This window comes from Gobius niger, assembly GCF_951799975.1.
Source record: "Gobius niger genome assembly, chromosome: 20".
In the NCBI taxonomy this organism is placed as follows: domain Eukaryota; kingdom Metazoa; phylum Chordata; class Actinopteri; order Gobiiformes; family Gobiidae; genus Gobius; species Gobius niger.
In genome coordinates, this window is record NC_136871.1 from 26,733,619 (window position 1) to 26,758,354 (window position 24,736).

Here is a 24,736-nt window from a genome sequence, read left to right on the forward strand (position 1 = left end):
GCGTTCCAAATAATTATGCAAATTGGATTTTTGTGTCAAAAAGGTAAAAAAAAAAAAAAACAATAATAATGAAACTCATGGATGGTATTATGTCTTGGGGCTCTATGAATCATTGACATTAATCTCAGAGACCTGGGATAATTAGTTTTCAGGTTAAGCCCAGTTAAGGGAAAAACTTCTGAAAAAGGGTGTTCCACTTTATTATGCAGATCATCATTTTCAAGCAATATGGGAAAGAAAAAGGGTCTTTCTGCTGATGAAAAGCGTGAAATAGTTGAATGCCTTGGTCTAGTTGTGAAAACCTTTGATATTCATGAAAGATTAAGCGTAATCATCGTACAGATAAGAGATTTGTGGATGATTCAGATCACACACGGTTTTGTGCAGATAATGGCACAATATGGACGGTTTCTGCCAGAAAAACACATCAGATTAAGAGAACAGATGCTACAAAGCAGCATACAGGTATTTGAAGCTGCTGGTGCCTCTGGAGTCTCCCGAACATCAAGATGTAGGACCCTCCAGAGGCTGCAGTTGTGCATAAACCTTCTATCCGGGCCTCCCCTAAACTGTTCATTGAAGCTGATGAACAGAAACGGCTGCAGTGGCTCAGAAATACATGAAGACTCATTTTCAAACAGTCTTGTTCACTGATGAGGCCGTGTGACCCTGGATGGTCAAATCAATGGAGTAGTGGATGGTTGGTGAATGGCCACAATGTCCCAACAAGGCTGTGACGTCAGTAAGGAGGGGGCGGAGTCATGTTTTGGGCCAGAATCATGGTGAGAGAGCTGGTCGGCCCCATTAGGCCCTTTTAGGCTCCCTGAAGGTGTGAAAATGACCTTTGAAAAATATGTGAAGTTTCTGACTGACAACTGTCTTCTATGCTACAAAAAGAAGAGCTGTGCTTTCCCGAACAAGATCCTCTTCATGCATGACAACGCACCATGTCATACTGTAAAGAAAACCTCTGCATCACTGGCTGCTATGGGCAAAAAAGGAGAGAAACTCATGATGTGGACCCCCTCCTCCCCTGACCTCAACCCTATTGAGAACCTTTGGAGCCTCAACAAAAAAAAACTTCTATGAGGGTGGGAGGCAGTTTTCATCCAAACGGCAGCTCTGGGAGGCTATTCTAACATCCTGCAAAGAAATCCAAGCAGAAACTGTCCAAAAACTCACAAGTTTAATGGATTTAAGAATTTTGAAGCTGCTATCACACAAGGGCTCCTATGGTAAAATATAACTTGACCTGTTAATATTTTTTTGATTGAAATAACTTTTGAGTTCAGTAAATATGACCTCCTAATGCTACAAATACAACAAATGACCATTTTCAGTTAATTACAAGCTTTAAAATATATTGAAACGATGAGTTGCATAATAATTTGGAACAGTAGATTTTGAGGTTTTTACTATATTTATTTTTGAAAAAAACACTGTTATCACTAGGAAATTTTTTCCACCACATTTAAATGATCCTCTACCAGTTAAAGACTTGAAAATTATGCTGACTCTCATTTGAGTTGACAATTTAGAAAATCAGAGAAAAATGTCATTTGCATAATAATTTGGAACGCAGTGTATCTCTGTCGTAGCCTTGACTGTGGTGCTCAGGCGCCCACTCTCAGCCACTGAATGTTGCCTGCGCATCGGTATGACGCTCTGAGAGGGTATTCATCCCTTTTCTTTTTCTTTTTTTTTTCTTTTTTCTTTGGAAGCATGGACAGACTTGAATGGTAGGACTAGCGCAATGTCTCGAGTTCATGTCTCAACTTCTCCTGTATAAGACATCCAGACTGCTGCCTATTTTTCATCCATCCTCTCGAACACCATTGTTAATTCTTTAACACAGTCCACTTGGTTAATGCGTATCCGTCATCAGTCTGGATCACGTTCATAGGCAGCAGAAACAACATCAGCCAGCAGGGGGCAGTATGCCAATATTAGAAAGAAACAAGAAAGATATTTGTGAAAGGAGTGGCCCACCATAGGCAAAGGTTCTTGACGCATCATCTATACTCTGTAGTTAAAGGGTAAATATCGCAGCACTAAACTTTAGACTGTGTGAATTATTGGTGAAAGTCATCTGTAACATTAAGATAAGATAAGCCTTTGTTGATCTCACAATGGAGAAATTCACTTGTTACATTCAGCTCTCAGAAACACTCAGGGTGTGCAGAATAGACAGGAAATGTGCAAACACACTCTTGGATAAGGGCCGCTGACGAACCTTGCCACAGACTTTTTAAAGACCGATGGGAAGGATCACCTCGTCCTAATGCCACCTATATGTATTCTTAATACTAGCAAACTCACTGTTTTGAGAGTGAGCTTCACCTTCTTCAAAAGGGGGTCTCATATTTAACCTTTCTCCGCTGTACAGCTGCCTGCTCCACCCCAACCCCTGGGCAGATCCATGGGTAACGAGCAGTGATCAAGTGAGGGCAAGGTTGTGGAGACTGAACAAAAAAGGTTAGATTTTCAATAGGCTGAGAGTAGCTTTTCCAACATAAATGTTGATACTAGGACAAGTTTTAAAAGATCTGCCTGTGGCCAGAGCTCATCAGAGAAGTTGACGAAGCTTCTTGGATGAGAGGTGAAACATCAAGGCTCATGAACCTATGTCTACAATAGAAACAAGGAAGTAGACCTTAATATTACGGCCGACTTTCACAAAGAATGAGTAAAGCATCAAGTTAAAAGCAGCAATATAAACAGGCAGACCTCTGCAGTTTTAGCTGACATCTGTGTTGTGTTGGTCGACTCTACGCTGTGTTGTTGCAATGTCACTACATCTAGGCCTGTTGGATTTGCACTAACTTTTACTAACACGCTCCTGCTAGATGCACATACGTCTCTTACGCCATTTAAAAACTGTGATTTTTTTGGTCTATTTGGCTCCATTGGTTCCTTGGCAGCCTGGGCTTTGATGATTTTCCAGGGAAACACATGCATTCAAGCAGACCAAGTGTGAACATGGTAAAACATTAGTCCTGGTTTAGAGCTGATCCCGTTGCTCCTGATTGCGGTTCATTTTGCGTCCGTTTTACCTGGTTTACGGCTTTAGTTCTTACTTAGAGACGTGGTTCAGGGCTGTCTTACACCTCATTCATGCATTTAATTGTTTGACCTTGCTGCTCGTGGTTGAGATGGCCTTGGTTCTTCTTAAGCCCCTGTTCAGACCTGGCTTGCACTTGGTTTAGCCCGAATTCGAAAGCCATTTCACTGCCAGTCCTGGTTGAAACGCAGCAGTGGAACTTGTGGCCGTTGGTTTGACCTTCGTGTAACGCGGCGTAAAATGAGCTGCTGATTTACCAGAACCGTGCCTTTGAAAAACTCTCCAGGAAAAAGGATATTGATGCAGCTCCTGTTCTCTGCGAGGCCGAGGCATGTTGTAAATCTATGCGTTTGGGCTATGTGAGCAACATTCATGACAAAAGCAAGTGTCAACATTTCATTTACCCAATTATCAGTCCTCTGCAACTATTTAACAACGCTTCACGATGTTTAGATTATTACAACCACAAGCTGTATACTCTTTGCAGCCCAGATATACAAGGGGACGTCTGAAACCAACACCAATGCACTGAAGGCTGCAGCAACCCTAGAAAGCAGAAAGTCTTGCAATATTTGGCCAAAAGATTGAAGCAAGCCCCAAGGACATCGCCATCATGTTGTGTTAAGGCAGCCGCACTCCAATGACGAAAAAAAAAAAAAAAGAAAAGGCAATGGACTCTTGACAGTGCTTTCTCCACCGTCTATTCCCCATCCTGACAGCACATCCGTTATGTCCCCAAGCCTCCCCTCTCTCCCTCTCTCTCTCTCTTCACCGAAATAGCTTATTCTTCCCCCGTTTCCTTTTGACAAGTGCTCGGCTGTTCGGCGGAGATGAGACTGAAATTAAGCAGTCATCACAGAGCTGGGCGGTAATAAAGGTTGACAATTACATATAATCTGCTGGGAGAGATTATTCAGATTTACTGTGAACAGCCAGATTTGGAGCCGGGAGTCTAATGGTGGTTTTACAGCTTCAGAGACCGGCGCAAGGAGATGAGGTTCCCAGTTTTATGCACTTTCACCTGCTGACAAAAGCTTAAGTTGCGTTAATATTTGTTTTGGGATAGGAACATGGTTGTAACAGGGAGGGCATCAGATGTGCAGGCAGGAAGTTACCAGACATTAGTGGCATGCTTCCCCGGCATGGTAAAAGCTTCTCAAAGCGTTACAATTACTCCTTCATCCTAAGAATTTTTTTTTCTGGTCAATGAGTTCAGGAATTGGAAACAAGTTAAAGTATATAATGTCTTCAAGAAAATAAATGACTCAAAACAACATATTTTTGTTCTAAATACATGCTGGAATCCCGTTTTTGCAGTGTGCATGTTTTGAAGTGCTGCCGCAGTGAGGAGCTCTGGCAGACAGAGTAAGAAAAGCGTGAAGTAGTGGCAGAAAACGGCGCTGGGCGAGAGACGAGCCGCTATCTGTGGTTCCCAGCTGTGCGGCTTTAAGCTGCTTATAGTCCTCTGCCCAGCACATACACATACACACCAGCATCAAGGAGAGATGGGGGGAGGGCGGGGGGAGAGAGGGAGACAAAGAAAAGTGGTGCTATCATATTTTAATTGCAATTGTGTGAAGGATAACAAAGCCACTTTAACGGGTTTCATTAGCGAGAGCAACAACGTGTTTTTTTACCAGTGTGATTTATTTACTTTTTACTGGCATGCGTTTGGGCAAGACACACCAGTGTGTTGTGTCTCAGTGTATGTTTTTCAGAAGAAATGTCATGTGCAGTGTTGGATTACAGAACACTGTTAATATTTGTAATTTGCATTGCTTGAGCTACATGCATTTTAACGCACATGTCACAGCATGTATACAGTGCCGAGAAAAAGTGAGTGCACCGTCTGGAATTTCTCACATTTCTGCCTCAATAAATGTGTTCCGATTTTCCGATTTTGTGGCCATACCGCCTTTGCTCTGCCCAATCCCGTCAGACCTGGGAAGCTAAGCAGGGAAGGGCCTGGTCGGTACTTGGATGGGAGACCGTTTGGTAACACCACGAAGCCTAGCGAATGTAATGCGTGAGTGAGTGGTTGGTGGTGGTCGGAGGGGCCGATGGCGCAGACTGGTTGCCTCGCTTCCGTCAGTCTACCCCAGGGCAGCTGTGGCTACAATAGTAGCTTACCACCACCGAGTATGGAGTGAACGAATAGTTCATTGTAAAGTGTCTTTGTTTGTCCAGAAAAGCGCTATATAAAACCAACGCATTATTATTATTATTATTATTAAAATCACAGGAATGATGAAACAGTGTCTGAACTCATACCACCCAAACATATACATTTTTTTCATCATATTTTTATTGGCCACAGCATGTAAACATTCGCAGGAGAGGGAGGAATAAGTAAGTACACCACCTGAATCTCACTGAACTGCAGCAGTTTTGTAAAGAGAAATGGTCCAAGACTCATCCTGATCGTTGTGAGCGTCTAATCGGCAACAGAAAAGCAGTTATTGCTGTAAAAAGAATGTCAGCCTGCTGTTTAATACTTACTTATTCACACGCTGTTGTAAATCACTCAGGTTTTTCTGCAAAATATTGTGAAAACCTTGTGAATTCATTTTTCTTTTGCAGCAATAACTCCTTTTCTGTAGTTGCTGATTAGACGCTCACAATGATCAGGATGAGTCTTGGACCATTCCTGTTTACAAAACTGCTGTAGTTCTGTGAGATTCAGGGGGTGTACTCACTTATTCCTCCCTCTCCTGTGAATGTTTACATGTTACGGCCAATAAAAATAATCATCATGTGTAAATGTTTGGGTGGTATTAGTTCAGGCAGACACTGTTTAATCGTTCCTGTGATTTTGATGAAAATCGGACCACTATTAGAGACCAATTTAGGCAGAAATGTGAGAAATTCCAGACGGTGCACTCACTTTTTCACAGCACTCTAGTTTTATTTTTGGAGGATAGTTTAGTCTAAGTAAAGCCAGGTCTTCCTTAATGCCAGTGTGGTCTCTAACCTGCTGTCTTTCTTCCCCCCTGTCTCAGGAGGAATAAACCGTCCCGGGCCGGTCCCCGCTTTCCTCCGAAGCCCAGCGGTCCTGACTCCTCCTCTGGACATGAAGACTTTCCTGCAGTTTCCTCTGGAGTCGCCCCATCCCGCCTCCATCGGCCTCTTCCACAACTTCAACACTGTGAGTTTAACGGGTGACTCTCAACTTTAAGTGCACACTGACTATACGGCCTAATTAGAAAGTGTTTGGGGCAGTGTTCAGGATATCTATTGTGCAGTGTTGGCTCATCACTAAAGTGAAAGTACAGATACAACTGGTCAAAGACTTCTCCAATTAAAGTAAAAGGTGCTCAGCGAAAGTTATTTAAAGGAGAAGTTATGTCCAAGTTATGTGTTTTTGTTGTCTCAAAAAAAACATACTTGGAGTTGTGTTTCGAGCTACTAGTGCATCTTTGAGTAATCCTTGTATCTTCACCAGTGACTAAGGCATAATAATACCAGGAGTAGTTCAACATCCGCGCAGTAATATCTTCACTTTACTGTACAGAGCTTAGTCTATTCCTTTAAGCTCACCAACAAAAAGATCACAACAGAATTAACTATCTGCAGTTGTAACAGGAGTACCACTAGAAACCCGCACAGACAAGGGGAGAACATGCAGATTCTACCCTGAAAGTCCTGAAACTTCCCCGAGAATGAAGCCCTTGTCTTACTGTGAGACAAGTGAGCAAACCACCAACCACCAAGTTGTGGATAGGACCTGGTTTAGTCCTGGCCAGGGGCGTAAGCCTGCCATTAAGCAAGGTCGGCAGCTGCCTGGGGCCCCCAAGCCAGCAGGGGCCCCCAGAGGGCCAACGGATTTGACAAAAACGACCAAGAGAATAAAGTCACTGCAGCAACAGTGACAAGGTGCAACGACAATTGGCCGACGCATATTACCTGAAAGGGCCCCATGAGCCCAACTCGCCCCTCCCTCACCTGCTTCTCAGAGGAGAATGAGAGAGAGAGAGAAAGAGAGCAACACGCTGATAACGTAGGGCACCACGTCTCCGAGGGGCACCACACTGAGGCCACACTGAGGTATAGTATTTGCGCCGCCATTTTAATAACACACCTGACAAAAAACAACCCGCATTCAATGAGAATGTGGCCCTGACCCAAAACTAGAAAGCATATAGTCTTTACAGTTTGCCTGATCTAAAATAATACGCGGACGGCTGTTGACTCTCTCTTCATGGCTTCAGCATAATTGAGCAATGCCCCGGCGAGTGTTTTACTGCAATAAAATGACTTACAGCTAATCGATGCTATAGGAGGCCCGCGCCGCATCAGCACTTTCCTGCGCCTCTCATTTCCAGATTGGGTTTCATGTGAAGGTCACCGCGGCGACAAACCGGCTTCAGGACACACGCTGTAGAGAGAGAGAGAGACTTCGTCTGCATTAGCGACAGGCAAACCAGCCCACAACACCTGATTATAGCCGCGAACTAAGCCTCCTTTTCTCACCGTGTTCAAAGTCAGATCCAAGTCTAACTAACCCGGTGTCGAAGCGTAAAGAGATGAACTATTCTGATCCACTTGTGTTTACACGTGCTTCTTTCTATGTGGGGGCTTGGCGGGATGGCGAGGAGTGAAAGACACGCAAGCCCCCTCTCGTGTGTTAACCAGCTACAATCAATTAATGGACGCAGCCCTGATTTATAAAGTGCATTGCGACACTGCTTGGTTGACCACACTTTAACACCTTATGCATCAAGCCTGCATTTAAAGTAAACCTCGGAGCACATAGGAACTTACTTGGCCCCTTGCTTGCTCGCCCCTTTTGTAAAATGTTAATAAAAGACAATGCCTATAGAAAAAGTGTAATAAAAGTGAACATAGCACATACTGAAAATAAAACAATGGCTTGTTTTAGCAGCGTGACATAAAGACTGTAATTTAAATGCGTAAGTGCAGAGTTCCTGTGGCGAAGCAAAACTGCTGTCAACACACTGAGGACAACAGCAAGAGGCCACTGATCACAAACATAACTCTGAACTCGGTTGGCTATGTAGCGAGGGACATTTTAGTGCTGAAAAAACATCTGCAACATCTTTCTCTGAACAGGGAATTTGGTATTTTGATATCAGACCATGCTTACGGTCAGTTGGTCATAGCCCTGGGTTGGCGTCTCACTGAATGTTTGATGCCTCTCCTCAGATGGACCCGGTGCAGAAGGCAGTGATGACGCACACTTTCGGGCCGCCGCTGCTCAAAACCAAACGACCAATCATCTCCTGCAACGTCTGCCAGATCCGCTTCAACTCTGAGGTAGGGAGCGTAACCTTTTCTAGACCTGGTCATATAGATACAATCCTTGAGAACACAATCAGAGAGAACATTCCCCAAAGTCCTTTTTTCAGAATGAAAGTCGGCAAATATCTGTTAAGCATGAGGGAGGATCGATCATCCTTTGGGGTTGTATTGCAGCCCGTGGCAATCTATCTAATCCATTCAATTAAATTCCAACAAATTCTGGTAGAAAACGTAACACTATCTATCTGTGGAAGTTAAAAAGCAAATGGCTTCTCCAAACACACCTCAAAATCCCTCACAGTCTCCTCACCAAAACATCATTGTAGATCTGGGGTTAGAGCTCTAAACAACAGTTTAGGAAGACCTTTGTAGGGGAGAAAGAGCAAAAATCCTTCAAACCAGAATCTTTTCGGTTTAAATGTTACAGGAACGTCTCATCTGGCACAACCTCATACCTTCATTGTTACCATTGTTGTTACTGTATATTCTATATTCACATTAGAGTCCTGTAAAGTTGTTGATAGTCTTTATAAGGCGCATTAGGCTGATTGGAGTTTGTGTATATTGAAACCAATCATTTTAACTTGATCTTGACCTTAACGCCTTCGATGCTGACAAGGTACATTTGAGGAATTTACTTTTGACAGCCAGCACTTCTCCTGAACACGGCAGAGGACATAAGAGAGAGAGGGGGGGAGAGCGAAGCCAGTGTTGAAATATTAGCTCTGTGATTTGAGTGGCCTCATTAAAACAGCGCTGGTGTGAAGTGAAGATGAAACACAAATAAGTCGTAACTCATGATGTGGACATTTAAGATTGGCTCCTGGGTTACACCGACTGGCACAGGACGGGAGTCTGAGCAGCGGCTTTTAAAGTGTGAACTGATTTGACATTTGTTAGGGCTCTGAAATACCCGGACCAGTTTTACCATTATGGGAGCTAGCCAGCAAGTGATGTGTTTGTTATAGCTAGGATATACTCCACGTTTGTTCTCATACATGTGGCTGCAGTGATGACAGATGGGAATTACTGCCATGGCCATTAAGATTTCAAAATGTGGAAATGGGGAAAAGTCCATTCATCTGCTCCCTATGTGTTATTTATGTTGGCAGAATCCTCAATAATGAAATCATTATCGGGTTATTTGGGAAAAAACATGCTAGATTCCCTTAATCCCTTTTTTCCAAGATTAATTTTTGCAGTCTAAGATAATATTCGTCATATTTCATCTTTCAAAGGTAATGGCTGTAGGATGTGCTCGGTCGTACTTGGGTCGCCTTAAGCTGCAGATGAGGACACAAGCTCAAGTTTCTTTACAGTTCACAAGTTGTAACTACTGGAGGATGGCTTAGCACGAATTAGGACCTGATTGGGAGCTTCTGTTGGGACTGTGGCAGTAGTGAAGTAGCCCCTGCAGAGTTCACCCTTAGAGCCAAGTGTGCGGCTCAGTCTGCTTTCATATTGGATCATTAAAAGAAATGCAAACATAAATAACATCATGTTTTTGTGATGTTTTTGAATAGGTCAACATGACAATTACTATTAGTATTGGCAAAACTAGTCATGGGAATGACATTATATGAAGTTATAATACAGTGTTTAAAAAAAAGCTTTTATTTTCAGCTAAAGGCATGCTAGGAAATCCTTAGTCCCTGTGGGAAACAGAGCAGCAGAATCAGTCCTGTGATGGATTATTGTCTTTAAAACAGTGAATGATTGTTTTCTGTTTATCTGAACTGGAGAGGATATTGTATAATAGTACTAAGCTTACATTTTTAAATGTCTCTTTTAAATGTCACTTCCATACATTTTTAAATGAATACATTAGAGGCGACGTGTTAAGGGGAGACACTACAGGCAAAACTTAAAAAAATTCAGTTTTGGGGCCAAATTGGTCTCTGAACATACAAGCTTTCACCCGGAAACAGAAAATATGCCTAATTTTCACAATAACATGTTTAAATATTGCACTGATTCAATGTTCCCCCATAGACTTATATGGGACAAGGCAAATTCAAGGGCCTGTTTCTCAAAACACATTTTTCGGACATTGTAGCGACACTATGTCCACGTCAGTCGGACCTAAAGACTTCACATTTTCCAGCCTTGGACTGAACAATATTTGGAAGATTTTTTCAGAAGGATTTTTTATTATCTAATCCCTAAACTCCATTTATTGAGTTTTGAATGTCAAAAAGTAAGGCGAAAATGAAATTTTTACACATTTTTCCACTAAAAAACAGCTTATTTTAAAACTAAAAAGAAATCCTAAATCCCCTCTGAAAAAGTCTTGGTAACTCATTTATCAATAAAATGAAACCATAAATTTGAATGTAGCTCTATCCATTATTCAGATTTCGTCACCGAAAAGATGGGAAATTTGGGACATTTTTAGGCATAAAACACCTTGTTCTTATGTGAAAAGATAAAATGACAGAAAACTTGAAAAGTATTTTTTTTCTCACATTTATGCCAGTGATCTACAGCAACAGTTTCAAATTGATATCTGTAAATATACATTTTTTCCCTATTCACCTGCAGTGTCTCGCCTTAAATGTTAGGCACCGTAAGTGACTGACAGCAAAACTGAAAGTACTTTACCCTTCTGCACTAAACACAAACCTGATACATTTACTATCACACGTTTACATGCTATAGCTGAACAGTACGCATGGTTTGTATATCGAGCACCTGTGTGTGTGCCTGCGTGTGAAGCCTGTGCTGTGCAGATGTCCTGAGTAACCCGAGAGACGTGGACAATCTTTAATAATGGAGGACCTCTTCTGCTGCCTACACTGCGGCACTCAAGACCCGCTCAAACCACTTCGCTTTATGAGGAGATTCTTTTCTCTTTTTTCTTTAGTTAGTATTGAATCTATTTTGGCGTTGCAGTAAAAAGGTTGTAATTTTAAACCAGAAAATTGAAATGGTCTAGAGTAAGATCTACTTTATTGACTTGATGACCCTGCAAGAACATTTTCCCTCCCCATCCTTAAAATGCCACAGGGGAAACCTGGAGGGGTTGAAGGGAGAAACCGGAGCACACAGAAGAAACACTTAAGCAAATTTCACCCAAAAGGCCTCAACGCCCGTGAATCTAACCCTGGACATTCTTGCAGTGAGACAAGAGCACTAAACACTCACTGCTTTAGTCCCGAGTTTAGTCGAACTTTCAAATCAATATTCATACGGCATTTAACTCTGCGTCTTTTAATGAATTCAACACATATTAATAATTGAAAAACTCAGACAAAGCAAGATAGATTCAGACTCCACTCTCACCCTCCCATGCTGTAGTTGTACTTTTTAACAATGAGACGGGACAGATTAGCCACTGCTGCAACCCTGACGTCATGCACTGCAGTCGCACTATGGACATCCCTCTCTCCCTCTCTCTCCCTCTCTCTCTCTCTCTCTTCAATCGTCTCTTCACTCTTACAGGTCAAAACTCCACTCCTCAGCTGCACATGTACCTAACTGTCTGACCTGCCACCTCATAAATACTCAAATTGTGATAGGTTTGCTGTGGCTTTCAAACTGCGCCGTCTTTTGCTTAATGCCTATATACAGTGTACAGGGGAAAGTGTATCAGCTGCTTCCTCTCCTCTCTTTCCTCCCTCGTTTCCTGCCACACGCCACATATTTCTCTCTCTCTCTCTCTGTGTCCCTTTGTCGCTCTATTGATAAAACATCAAAGCACATCCTGCTCAGAGAGGGGAAAGCGTTTCGGGGACACAGACTCTCTCCCGTTCTTCTCTGCTCTTAGTCTCCTCTCTCCCTCTCTCTTCATTTGTCCTAATCCTGGATTTTCCACAGGTCTCTGTATCACGGCGGATGTTAGAAAGAGCACATAAGGATGAAGAAGCTTGCATGATTGTGGTTTTGGCTTCATGCGTCTGTCAGGCTCTTTCTACTGGACGGACGCATTGATTTTCTGGAGCCTGACAATGAAGGGCACTCCAAGTGTCAAGTGAAAGTATCAAAGACTTGACTGAGGGTTGACCGCTTTCCCTGGAATAGATTGATACAGGGGGGGGGGAATATGTAGCTTGTAAGAAGAAGGTTGGTTCAGGGACAGTGCGACCTCTGCCGATATTTGGGTAGTTTCAATATCGGCTGACATCGGAACCGAAAGAGATAGCAACTTCCCTCCCATAACTTCCTAGGACTCAGGGGGCGAGAAAACATTGCAGTGAAAATCAGTCACAAGTTTGTACACCTAGTTTATATATTTTATGTTGGAGACTTCTGCGTATAATTTCAAACAAGCTCCCTTGGAAGTACCTACTAAACATGAATGTCCTGAATAAATCAGCCCTATGCCCCTCATACAGCGCCCCCTGCTGCCGCAGTTCAACACTGACACTTTTAGAAGCATCATGATTATGATGAGGCATTTGAAAAGATTTGGCAAAAAATATTAGCAGTGCATCAGCCAATCATCAGCCAATCAAAATCCCCAATGCACGGCATCGGCTTTAGAAAAACCCACATCGGTCGAGCTCTATTATTTATATTTCTATATACTTCTATGATTGAAGCATTTACTGTAATAACACATATTTAGCCTCTTATCCCCTCCTCACTCTTTAGTCGTGTGTTTTTGTCACTTTTGTATCGTGTTGTTGCTTTTCCAGCACGTTTTTCTTTTGCCACTTTTTTGCTTTTAGATTTGGGTAAAGCGAAACAAGAGAAAATGTGCTCAGTTTAAGGTGGGGATTAAGACGTTGACTACATGCTATTTGAGAGAAAAAACTACATTAAATTACTCGGTCAATATATCGGCCAGGCTGATAGTTTGTCTAATTTCACTAAACTATGCTGTTTTCAATCAAAAATACATCAAATTTGATCAGAAATTAAATTGAGTCAAAAATTATAATAAAATATTGTCTCGCAATTATCTTGCAACCCCCACTTCAGTAGTTGTAGAAGAAGAAGAAGAAGAAGAAGAAGAAGAAGAAGAAGAAGAAGAAGAAGAAGAAGAAGAAGAAGAAGAAGAAGAAGAAGAAGAAGAAGAAGAAGAAGAAGATCTTTATTTATATAGCGCCTTTCACAGACATAGTCACAAAGCGCTTTCCATGAGACAATTGTACATTCCCTCCATACTCAGTGGTGGAAAACTACGTTGACTGACAGAAGCGCAGTCGCGACTGCACACGTCTGCGCCAACGGACCGGACCCTCTGACCACCACCATACATCCACTCACACATAATTCAGTATCCCTCGGCCCCCCAGGGGGTCCCGACACGCACTTTGGGAACCACTGGACTAGGCCATTGGCTGCACAGCATTTTTTTTTCGAAATTAAAGTTAATATTTTCATTTAGTTCATGACTTATCGTAAATTTAAGACAATTCGCTAAGCTGGACAAGGTGAGAAGCTCGACACAAAAATTAACTTCATTAAGTTTGGAACTGAAAAAGGCAAAGACGGCATCTAGACATGCTTTTTAATGGAGAAAATTTGAGGGCCAGAATCATCCGAGCAAGCCCAGGTGAAGCAGGAGGGAGGGAGACGGACTGAATATGCAGGCTTACTCAAACATGATCAAACAAAACAAATCTGGATATGCAATTCTAGAGAGACACTTCATTCATCCCGATTGGGAAATAAGCAGCATACAGTGTGCGCTGTCGTTACCATGCAGACATCAGCGAGATGTCTTAGGGAAAAAGATCATGAAAAGCTCAGATTAATACGTATATGAATCAAGGTCCTTGGAAATCGCAAAAGACATGTGCTACAGGTGGCGGCATGCTTCTGAACAAAATCACTCAATCAATCCAAGCATGAGGCTTGCGTTTGCAGTTATGTTGTACAGTTGTCTCATCTCTAACTGCGGGACATTGGGGAGCAGGAGTTGTGTTACATTGGCGCTTCTATATCTGCCTGGCTGTCATCACCAATAAGCACAGGGGCTATATGGGTCCTTCTCATGTATGCAGCTAATGCCAATGGGCGTTACACAAGCATGTCCCAGGACTGCAATGATCGCACCTCATTGAGCCCCGTACTTGTACCCAACACAGTGTTTACCAATAAATGACTATTCAAACTTCATTTGTTCTTTTACATTTTAAAATCAAGACTGGGTTCATGGTGCGCATTTTAAACACATCTACGAGCACTCACATTTGTGAGAAGACTGACATATATACTCCAATTCCAAAAGCTTCACTTGAAATCAGAAATGAGGCACATCTGTGTCACCTTTGTCCGTGCCGAAATCTGTTGGACAAAGACCTAACATAAAGGCTGTACAGCAACAGCGATCCCTGCTCCTCTTATGGATATATTGAACACAGCTAATCCATGCAGCTCGATGCCACAGAGCACTCCCTCTACATACTGTCGTCTTCACTGTACAAGCACCATGGGGGGCTTAATGAATTAGGTTTAGCGCTAATAAATGCATGCAAAGCAGCTTGGAAATGACTCCTTCTTATACTGTACAACCAAGAAAGAAACCTAATGTATGATCTGGCAGCACTGGATGATTTGTTTATTAACGGAAAGTGTTTCAACTTTCTATATTTTTGTTGGCAGGAGTGCAGCAAAATTTAGCTTAAATGTCTGCAATGGAAATTTTAACTTAAGCTACATTTAAACAGTATCTCAACAAAATCGCCTTCCTTACTGAGCATCCAGTGTCACTTGTCACCGAAGCAGAACTGCATTGCCCATAATCCCCTCCTCTCTGTAACCATCCCAGCAGGCCCCTCGAGTGATTGCAGAAGAACTGAAGAGCAAAATGTTCGAAAGGCTAATCTCCACTGACAGCCTCATCATCATCATCATCATCAGCGGCATCACAGTAGACGCTTCAAGCCTCTAAAACCAAATGACGGCACCAAGACGCACTTAGCGAACAGGGGAAGAAATCCAGCTAATTACACGGCCCTTCACAATCAAAGAAACTGTGGCTTGATTGCTGAAGTAGAGGCCTTTCCCATTCGCTTTGATGAAGGAGCAGACTTAAACTAGTGAACAGGAGGTTTAGAGCTGATAGAAATGGCTGGTTGCTTTTGATGCTGCGATTTAATTTCCAACATTAACACGTGTAGTTGAAAAAGCTGTAATGCTACAAGTTTGGCCGGATTATTGGGACAGACAGAGAGTTTGTTTCCATCGGAATATAATTACTTTTTTTAATGAGTGGAGGGAAACAGTCCATGAATTGTGCCCGCCCCTTTTCTCCTATGTGTTAACATTTTTATTTTTTTTCACTTAGTAGTAGTCGTAGTTTATTTGGTCAGTTCATTCCTTTAAACATAAAAACATTTCCAATTCTTTGTGTACAACACGACTGAAAGGGTTTAGGCTGAAGTGAAAACTTATTACGCCTAACCCAGTTTACAGACTTCCACCAGAGAAAAAAAACAAAACACAAACATTAATAATGAACAATATCAAGTGTCAAACAGAAGAGAAACAAGCATGTATCCAACAAATATGTATACATACATTGGTTATATGTTAATTTAGCTGAAACTAAATCATGTCATCGTTATTATTTTGTCTTTTTTTCTTTATATTTTCTTCTTTTATTCATCCTAGGCTTATATATTCTTGAATTTTAGTAGCTTCAAACAACTTTTTGAAAGCGTTGACTGTTTGGGACTGTTTTAACTGATCTTCCTCAGATTAACACCTCTTACAGAAATACATCCACTCTTTTTATTCTTTTTAGCTTTTGCTTTTTTGAAAATAGCAGTTCCCACGGAGGTTATACTGACTTTTCCTGTGTTCAAAAAGCTCCTGGATGGGAGGAGGGAGAAGATTATTATATGTTTTGTACACAATTACTAATGTACTTTTTTATTTTTTTATTGAACAGTTATATTAATTGTATAAACATTTATACCAGGGGTTACACAAAAAATGAAATAATAAATTAAGAAAAAAAAAAAAAAATGACACAAAAATGACAGAGGCAGCCCTTAGCAGCAGCACCCAAAAAGGGTTACAGCATCAGGAGTCTCAATAGCTTCAGGGTTTGAAGAGGAACGTATTGATTCTTTATATTGCATCATTTCGAGCAAGTAGAGTTAAAAAAGGGGATTTTTACCGGAAAATTTACATTTATGAATATGAAATTTAGCAAAAATAATAAAAAGATTTATCACATAAAATTCTTTTCGTTTAGAGCCACGGGGATTGTAAAAAACAAAAAGCACATCAGAGTATGTCAGTGAAAAGTTATTAAGGATATAAGTGTGTATATAACGAATAAAGTCTTTCCAAAAAGCGACAGTGAAGGGGCATTTCCAAAATAGGTGGATGACAGTTTCATTGTCCTGATGACAAAAGGAGCAGCTACAGTCAATGTCCTTGTGTAGAGAATGCTTTGCTGGGAAGCACCTGTGGAGCAGTTTAAAACACACATCCCGAAATTTGTTTGTAACCAGGTATTTAGAAGGTAAAGTCCATACAGTTGTCCATTTGATATCAGGTACAAACTGCCTCCAGTAGTGAATGACATAAGGCACAGTAGCAATATCTTTCTGAAGTAAAGCTCTAATTTTTTTGTTACTCATGGAAGGACTACATGGGGCTGGAGAAGTCCACATAAAATCAGTCACTACACGAAAACAAAGCCGTTTTCAGGCCGCACAGAGACATGTTGACATGTTGGTGCAAATGAACATCGGCCATTTTACACAAATCAATCGACTAAACATCAGATTTGAGCGGAGAATATTTTCCCTCGTTCTCCGTTAAAATGAACGGGCTTCTCGCTCGACCGGAAGTGTCTGTACAACGGAAGTGCCGAGACAACGCACAAAGTGGCAAAAGTGGGTGGGGGGGAATAAGGTGAATAAGACTTTCATTTACAGGTCAAACTTTTTTAGATTCATAATTGAAGCTTTTTCTGATGTGTCAAAGCATTTCAAATTGAGCTGCATTTTCAAACAACTAATTTGCCAATCTGGTTCCCTTGCAGAGCCAGGCTGAAGCCCATTACAAGGGGAACCGCCACGCGCGCAGAGTCAAGGGGATCGAGACGACCAAGAACGGACGAGCCCAAGATGCCGACCGACAGAACCCAGACAGCTGCCCCTGCCCCCCCAGCCCCGAGCCCAAACAAGGTGAGTGTTTTTGCTAAACGGAAGGACATTAATGTTGATGTTTATCCAAACACAAATAACTCCACTGCGCCCATGTTTCAAAGCTAAAAATGTGGCATCCCAAAGCAGGACAGTCTTTTTGTGGAGGCAGTGTCCTGACCTTTACTGATGCGGAAACGGCCCGTTGTGACCTGTTGATCTTTATGGCCACTCACGATCTGTGGGTCTCACAGCTGTGCGTTCAGTCAAGCTCGGATCTGGAACAACAGTAGAATTTCTTACAAAACGTTTAACTCAAGTATGTTTGCTAAATAGTAAGCAGTTTGAGCCGAGGTAGAAGTTCCATACTGATGGTGACGCGTAAACAAGCAGCAACCTTCCACTCTCTTGGTACAGCTGTGCTTTTTGCTCTTTTCTGTGAACTGCATTTGTGGTTTTTGTGTTCCACATTGGTTTACTGGATGCTTTTGTAAGTTTTTTCCATGTTTTGCGGGTTCGGTAGATTTTTTTTTTACTGCAAAGAGAGAAGCTTTTTAAAAGTAAACAAACAGCTAGCTTATGAGCGAAACACACACAAGAAGCACCAAGAGCCCCCACACCTGCAGCACAGTGAAGGCATCACAAGGGGAGCTACAGAAAACAAAAAAGGTACAAACAAGGAGGTATCCGGGCAAAACTCACACCTAAGCCACACGTGCTGAAACAGGGACAAACCCAGGAGGTGGTGCACCGTTGAGGATCAGAGGAGACTGAAGGCAGTGCTCTGGTTTCCCCGACCTCCAAAAACATGCTGGTCAGGTTGACCCACAGCAGTGGCAGCGGCTCAGTGGCAGCGGCTCAGTGGCAGCGGCTCAGTGGCAGCGGCTCAGTGGCAGCGGCTCAGTGGCAGCGGCTCAGTGGCAGCGGCTCAGTGGCAGCGGCTCAGTACAATGACAAATGAAGCACTTACTGACTAAATGTATGTTTTTTACAATTGCACTTGAAAACTGCATTAGCAAGCCACTATGTTTTCCAGATACATAAAGGTTCATAAAGTTGTCAGACGTCTTAGACCTAAGTCTGATACTATGATACTAAAATTGCTCATCCAAATCTCTCTCTTCTCTTCTCAGATGACTCCCAGCCCTCTCCCAGCTCAGAGTGCCCCTCCACACCTCAGCTCCCCACACCTGAGCTCAGTCCCGCAGATACAGACTGTCCTTTACCCAGCTCTCCCTCCGCGGTCCTCGTGAACCCCCCTGTGGACCCCACCGCGGACGCGCCTAGTGCAGCGGACACCCCCTCCCCGGTCCCCAGCCCTTCCTCTGCGGAGTCTGAGGAGGACAAGGCCAAAAAACTGCTCTATTGCTCCCTCTGCAAAGTAGCAGTCAACTCACTGTCACAGCTGGAGGCACACAATAAAGGTACAACACATGACAACTATTCACGGGGTTCAGCAGGTTCATTAATGCAAATAAAAAAGAAATAAGCTGCAGACCAACTCTTTCTAGAGGCTATTAAAAAAATCAGTAACCACCAAGCTGGAGCTAAAGATGTTTTTCTTACAAGGACAACACTGCCTCCTAGTGGTCAAAAGGATAATAATCTCAGTATAAGGACTATGACAAGTGCTTGCAGCAAAAAAAAGAAAAAAGAGCAATTTTCTTTTAATAACAAACAAGACAAGTTTAACATGACTAAATATTACCTAAATAAATGTTTGCGTTTTTAAAATTTACTATATGTTTTTGTTATCAGGTTGTGTCGCCTTCAGATGGAAACCTGCCTTTTTGATATAGTCTATTGTGGCTTTTTTGCAATACAAATATTTATTGCATCATTCTAGTTTGCCATACATTTTTTAGCTATACACGATGCTTTAAAGGTGCATTATGCAACTTTTTATGTGACTTTTCATCACAGTGGGCTCTACGACTCTCCAGGATCAAATGTTTGGAAGGTTTTCAAAGCTGACGGAGCCTCTCCCCAGAAAATCTACAAAACAATTGATCCTGGAGCGTTTTAGAGATCAGCTTGATCGAAATTCAAGGCGCCATGCTGACCGCTTGTTGCATTATGTAGCCAAAATTTCAAGAGCTACATTATTTTTGATTGATTCTTGATGCCATTTTCTGTACTGACTATTATACATGTGTGCAGGTACCAAACACAAAACAATCCTGGAGGCTCGCAGCGGGTTGGGGCCGATCAAAGCGTACCCCCGACTGAGCCCCAGGACGGGCCCCGAGCAGGATCAGAGCTCGGACCCAAACTCTCAGGAACGAACCTTTCACTGTGAGATCTGCAACGTCAGAGTCAACTCTGAACTACAGCTCAAACAGGTTTATACAAGTTCTTTTTATTTTAAATATTTTCATCTCTAATTATGAATCTATTTTTCTATATCATTCTTTTTCTAATGTTTTGTATTTTAAACTGTATCACCGGGTTCTTCGACACTTTTCAGCATATATCCAGTCGGCGACATCGGGATGGAGTAGCAGGAAAACCCAACCCCCTTCTGAGCCGACACAAGAAGCGCACAGACTTTATGGTAAGCAATACAAATGTTCATGAACAGAAACACTTTTATTTCATTTAACCGACTAACCTTTTTACTTTCTCAAAAGGAACTTCCAAAACATCTGGGAGCGGGCCTTTTGGCGAACCCTCTGGCGGTTGCTGCGGCGATGGCGGCTGCTGCCTCTTCGAACCAGCTGGCTATGCGCCCCCCTGCTGCCCCTCACCACCATCACCACCTCCTACAGGGGGCGCCACTGAGCCTGTTGAGACCTGCCCCGGGACCCATCCGCACCACCCATGGGCCCATCCTCTTCGCCCCGTACTGACACATGTGACAGGGGGATGCAGGGAAGAGCACACTGTGAAGGAAGAGCCCGTAGACTCCCATAAGGCTGTGTCCACAGACCTGTCCCAGTCACTACTCGGGCTGAACCATAATGCAGCCCTCTCTAGGAGCAAAAACAAAAGAAAGGATAACATAGCGGTGGAAACAACAGGTTTAGCAGGTTTGACAAAATAGTGCACCATGAAGCATGGAACATTATATAAACATAATATCTGCAACACTTGTAATTGGCCGACTGCAACCATTTAAATTGCAATTTCAATTCGATGTTGATTGATCTTGCACCCATGAGTGATCTGGACCAACGGAAAAAAAATTGTGACTTAAATGTTTTTGCCATACTGCACACCCCTAAACTCAAGTGGCAAAACTTTGTTGGCGCTTAAAATGAAGTAGTGTTAATAATGCAAAATTATAATAGTAATGCATTAGCCTAGTATAGAGCTTTTCCAGATGCTCACACCAAACTTGGGGATGATAAGGTACTATTGTAGTCACAGCTGCCCTGGGGTAGACTGACGCAAACGAGGCTGCCCATCCCCGACCACCACCAACCTCTCACTCACTCACGCACTACATTCACCCATGGCTTCCTGCCGTCTCCCATCCAAGAATCAACTAGGCCCTACCCTGATTCGCTTCCGAGGTCTGATGGGATCGGGCAGAGCAAAGGCGGAATGGCCTTGGTAATACTAGGCTCTGCATGGAAACTGCCTATTGGCCAGTGTAGGATCTACGGAGATATACTCTACACACTATTTCCTGTCCACATTTTAACATCAATTAAAGAAAGTAAGACTACAAAAAGAAAAAAGGAGAAATCTTGAACAAACATCAAGCCGAGTGTGTTTCATAAAACTTATTTCAGGTAGTGGCAACATTTGTTAGCGTAAAATTGACTTTATCCTTTAAAACAGCTGCAGTTTTAAACACAGAAGTTCATAATATGTGGCACACCATGTTTTCTGCCATGTATTGTTAAGATACTGAATTAGCCTATTTCAACAAGCTAAGGCTAACTCTCCATAGGAATAAAACAAGCACAGGAAACAGTCGTTACCCCAGGAAGTAGCAAATACTTCAATGAGGTTTAATAATGAGTTTTTCAAACAACAAAACATACTTGTGCAATGGTCAAAGGCACATTTGTCTGGAGTCAGAAGGTGACGGGTTTGAATCTAGCCATCGCTCGACTCCAAGCACCAAATGGATCAAGCTGCGACAGGAAAGACATCCAGCTTTAAAATTACAAAAAATTACTTTTGTCCTGAAAAAACAAGTGGCCGAATGACAAAAACATATTATCTTGTTAATAGTTCTAATACACAATACTTTTGATTATGGGACAAAAAGATAGTCGCATTCACATCTAGATTTAGTGTAAATTATAGTGGCTTTGGGAGTGGATTTGGACACAGCCTCTAAAGCACTATCATGGCTCTCTGTGGTGCAATCTGTGGACTGCTGCTGCTACGGGGAAAGCGGAGATGAAGGAGGAGAATATAAAAGACTTCAAACATCTCCTTATTTCCCTTAAATATCATTGGACAGAAAAGGAACATCCACAGTCTATAAGCAACTTCAAAATCTCCTCAATATTACTGGACTCGAAACCCTACCTCTATTACCTGTTCTCATTCGCAAGGACTTTTACATATCCAAAGCAACAATGATATCACAACACAATGCCTGCTGGATTATTCAAAGTAGTTGGGTATATTTAAATAGTAGCTGTCTATGATAATGGACTATACCATTAGCTAAGAAAAGGGGTACCGAAAATGTTACTGGCAATTGTTCCTAGTCCTGTAAGTATTTAGTGGACTATATTTACACTCTGTCGCATCAAAACAGGAAGTCTAAAAAGGAACAAAAAAAGTGGCAAACATTACGTCTTAAAGACTTGGTGCAAGAGTGGATGTTTTAGAAATAAACCACACATGACGCCATTCGTGACTAATTCACTGTCAGACACAGGAAGACGCCAGACAATAGCAATAGTAGTGAAAGTTTTAATGTGATAGATCTGTTTTTGAGGTCTGATAAAAGTCTGTGTGTTGCAGTGAGTCTGAACAAGAAATATAAGATCATTATTATTGTGTTTTTTCCTCCCTAATATTCTGAGAATTTTCCGCACTTTGCTGCAAAAAGACTGGTTCGCTAGTCTCATCACTGTGAGCTAGGGCAACACAAAATCCTCATTTAAAAACAGTCCGAAATGTAACATATGGGATATCCTTAAAATTTAAAACAGGAAATGTGCAAATAAAATGAGAAATAAAAAGATATTTGGTGCCAATGCAGTTCTACTTTACAAAGTTAACTTGCCCAGGGCAGTTCAGACATGTGCTACTTTCAAAAGAGTATCCACAAATAACTATAATGTCTAAGAACATAGTGGGTACTGTTATATTTACGAGCACTTTGGCAGTAATCATTGGACAAATATCTGAAAGCACTAACCATTACCTTCTTAGCAAGTGACTTGGGTATTAGCAGACTATTTCATGGCTGTTTTGAAATTATGATGAAGCATTATTTAGTTTTGCTGGACAAAATTATTCCAATTTCTAATTTACATTTTCCTGGGAGGCGTCCTCGGGTGGGCCACATAGAGATGAGGGGATTCGGAAAAGTTCCTTAACTCCTGCTATTTAGTACAGCCTTATAAGCTACAGGGGTGCTTTCATTTTTATTTTACAACAGATATTTGAACAACGTAAATGCACATTATGATCTCCTCACACCGCTTTCCAATCAATCAACAGTGGCATAAAAGACACCAGCATTTCAGCGGAAGAAGAGTAGCGCCCCTCAACACTAAACATTATGCAACAAAAAACAGACATCATCCTCAGTGTAGCTGGACACAACCTTTCCTCTGTTTTTTAACTTGCTTCAGACAAATGTGCAATAGCTCCTGACAAGAGAAAAGGAGACTTTGAAGCAATACTTTGAGCACTCCTGAACTGTATCTGCAATAAAGAAACTGTCTACAGGTGTATGTTATAGTAGCCTATTGTAAATGTAGATTATTTGAGAAATGTTAAATGTCTGGGGCTTCCTTATTGTTCAAGTAAAAGGTCTATATACGGTAAGTCTCTGGTTGTAAGCCATGTTTGCTGATTTGTTGCAATTTTTTTCATTATTATTTTTTAAATGTAATGATATAATAAACTACACACAAGGAAGAAACATTCTCTGCAATTTTTAGAAACGTCAAATAGGAACAGCATAGTGGCAGAGTGGTTAGCGCTCTCGCACCACAGCAGAATGGTCCCAAGGCCGAATGGGACCTTTCTGTGTGGAGTTTGTGTGTTCGTCATAGAATTACTCCAGGGGCTCCAATTTCCCAAACCACTAAAACATGTATAATAAGCACCCTTCTGGCTCCAGGAAATTATAATAGATCACTAGTCCTCACTCCTCCCTATTAATAATAATAATAATAATAATAATAATAATAATAATAATAATAATAATAATAATAATAATAATAATAATAATAATAATAATAATAATAATAATAATAATAATATTGCATTTGTCTTATATAGCGCTTTTCCAGACGCTCAAAGTCGCTTTAAAAATTCCGTGCATTATTCATTCACACCATACTTGGTGGTGGTAAGCAACTGTTGTAGCCACAGCTGCCCTGGGGTAAACTGGGGTGCCCTCCCTCCCTCCCTCCCTCCCTCCCTCCCAACCAACCAACCAACCAACCAACCAACCAACCCACCCACCGACCCTTCCTGGTCCCAAAAGGTCTCCCATCCAAGTACGGCCCAGGCTCTATCTGCCGGGATGGGGCGGAGCAAAGGGGGTGTGGTATTATTGGCATACACTGTAAAATAAACAATGCATGTGGCTTCTATAGTGTTCAGCACAGGCTAAATGAAGCTAGCAATTTGGCTGGTTTGTTGGAACAAGCTTCATTATTTAGAATAGGGTGGAAATAAAAACAGCAACATAATAAAATGAGGACGATGTTGCACATGTTAAGGAGGTCAGAATGACAAGCCTGTGTTCAATGGTGGCCTAAAAAGTTTCAATGGAAGTCCATTGGAGCCAGTAACTTCTGAAGCCAGCTGCCATTTCCTTTTGGCTACAGGAAGAAGTGCCACAATAAGTCCCTACAGAGCAAACAAAAGGCTAAAGCTAAAACTTTAAAAATTAACAGAACAAAAATGGGCATGGTTAAAAATGTCGCACAACTCTCACAAAAGGAAATTCTATTTTTTGAGGGGAAAACATTTCAATATTCAATAACAGAGTTCCTTCTGGAGTCTCCCCAGTCACTAGGGAGCGGTTTTACAGCAATGTCAGCGTCCCACCTCTCCTCGGGTTAAATACAGGTAGGCTAGTAATAACTAAGGGCAAGTTGCTTTAATAACCAGGCCTTTGAAATGCAAAAAGATGTAAATGGCCCAATAACTTTGGTTTTACCAGTAATTTAAAAAAATAAGCAAGCTTTTTGAAAATCTACTCAATAAG

The 24,736-nt window shown here is 41.8% G+C and overlaps 1 protein-coding gene across 1 annotated transcript in view; it reads left to right on the top strand.

The window, feature by feature from the left end:
* LOC306980163 (zinc finger protein 385A-like) overlaps positions 1-20,368 on the top strand; it is a 31,569-nt gene extending 11,201 nt beyond the window's left edge. Inside the window, exons 2-8 of the mRNA XM_079579423.1 lie at positions 6,061-6,206; positions 8,225-8,335; positions 17,271-17,415; positions 18,507-18,797; positions 19,534-19,715; positions 19,841-19,927; positions 20,004-20,368. Coding sequence (XP_079435549.1) covers positions 6,061-6,206; positions 8,225-8,335; positions 17,271-17,415; positions 18,507-18,797; positions 19,534-19,715; positions 19,841-19,927; positions 20,004-20,222 — 1,181 coding nt within the window. The 3' untranslated portion in view covers positions 20,223-20,368. The remainder of the gene's footprint in view (positions 1-6,060; positions 6,207-8,224; positions 8,336-17,270; positions 17,416-18,506; positions 18,798-19,533; positions 19,716-19,840; positions 19,928-20,003) is intronic.
* Positions 20,369-24,736: the final 4,368 nt, after the last annotated feature.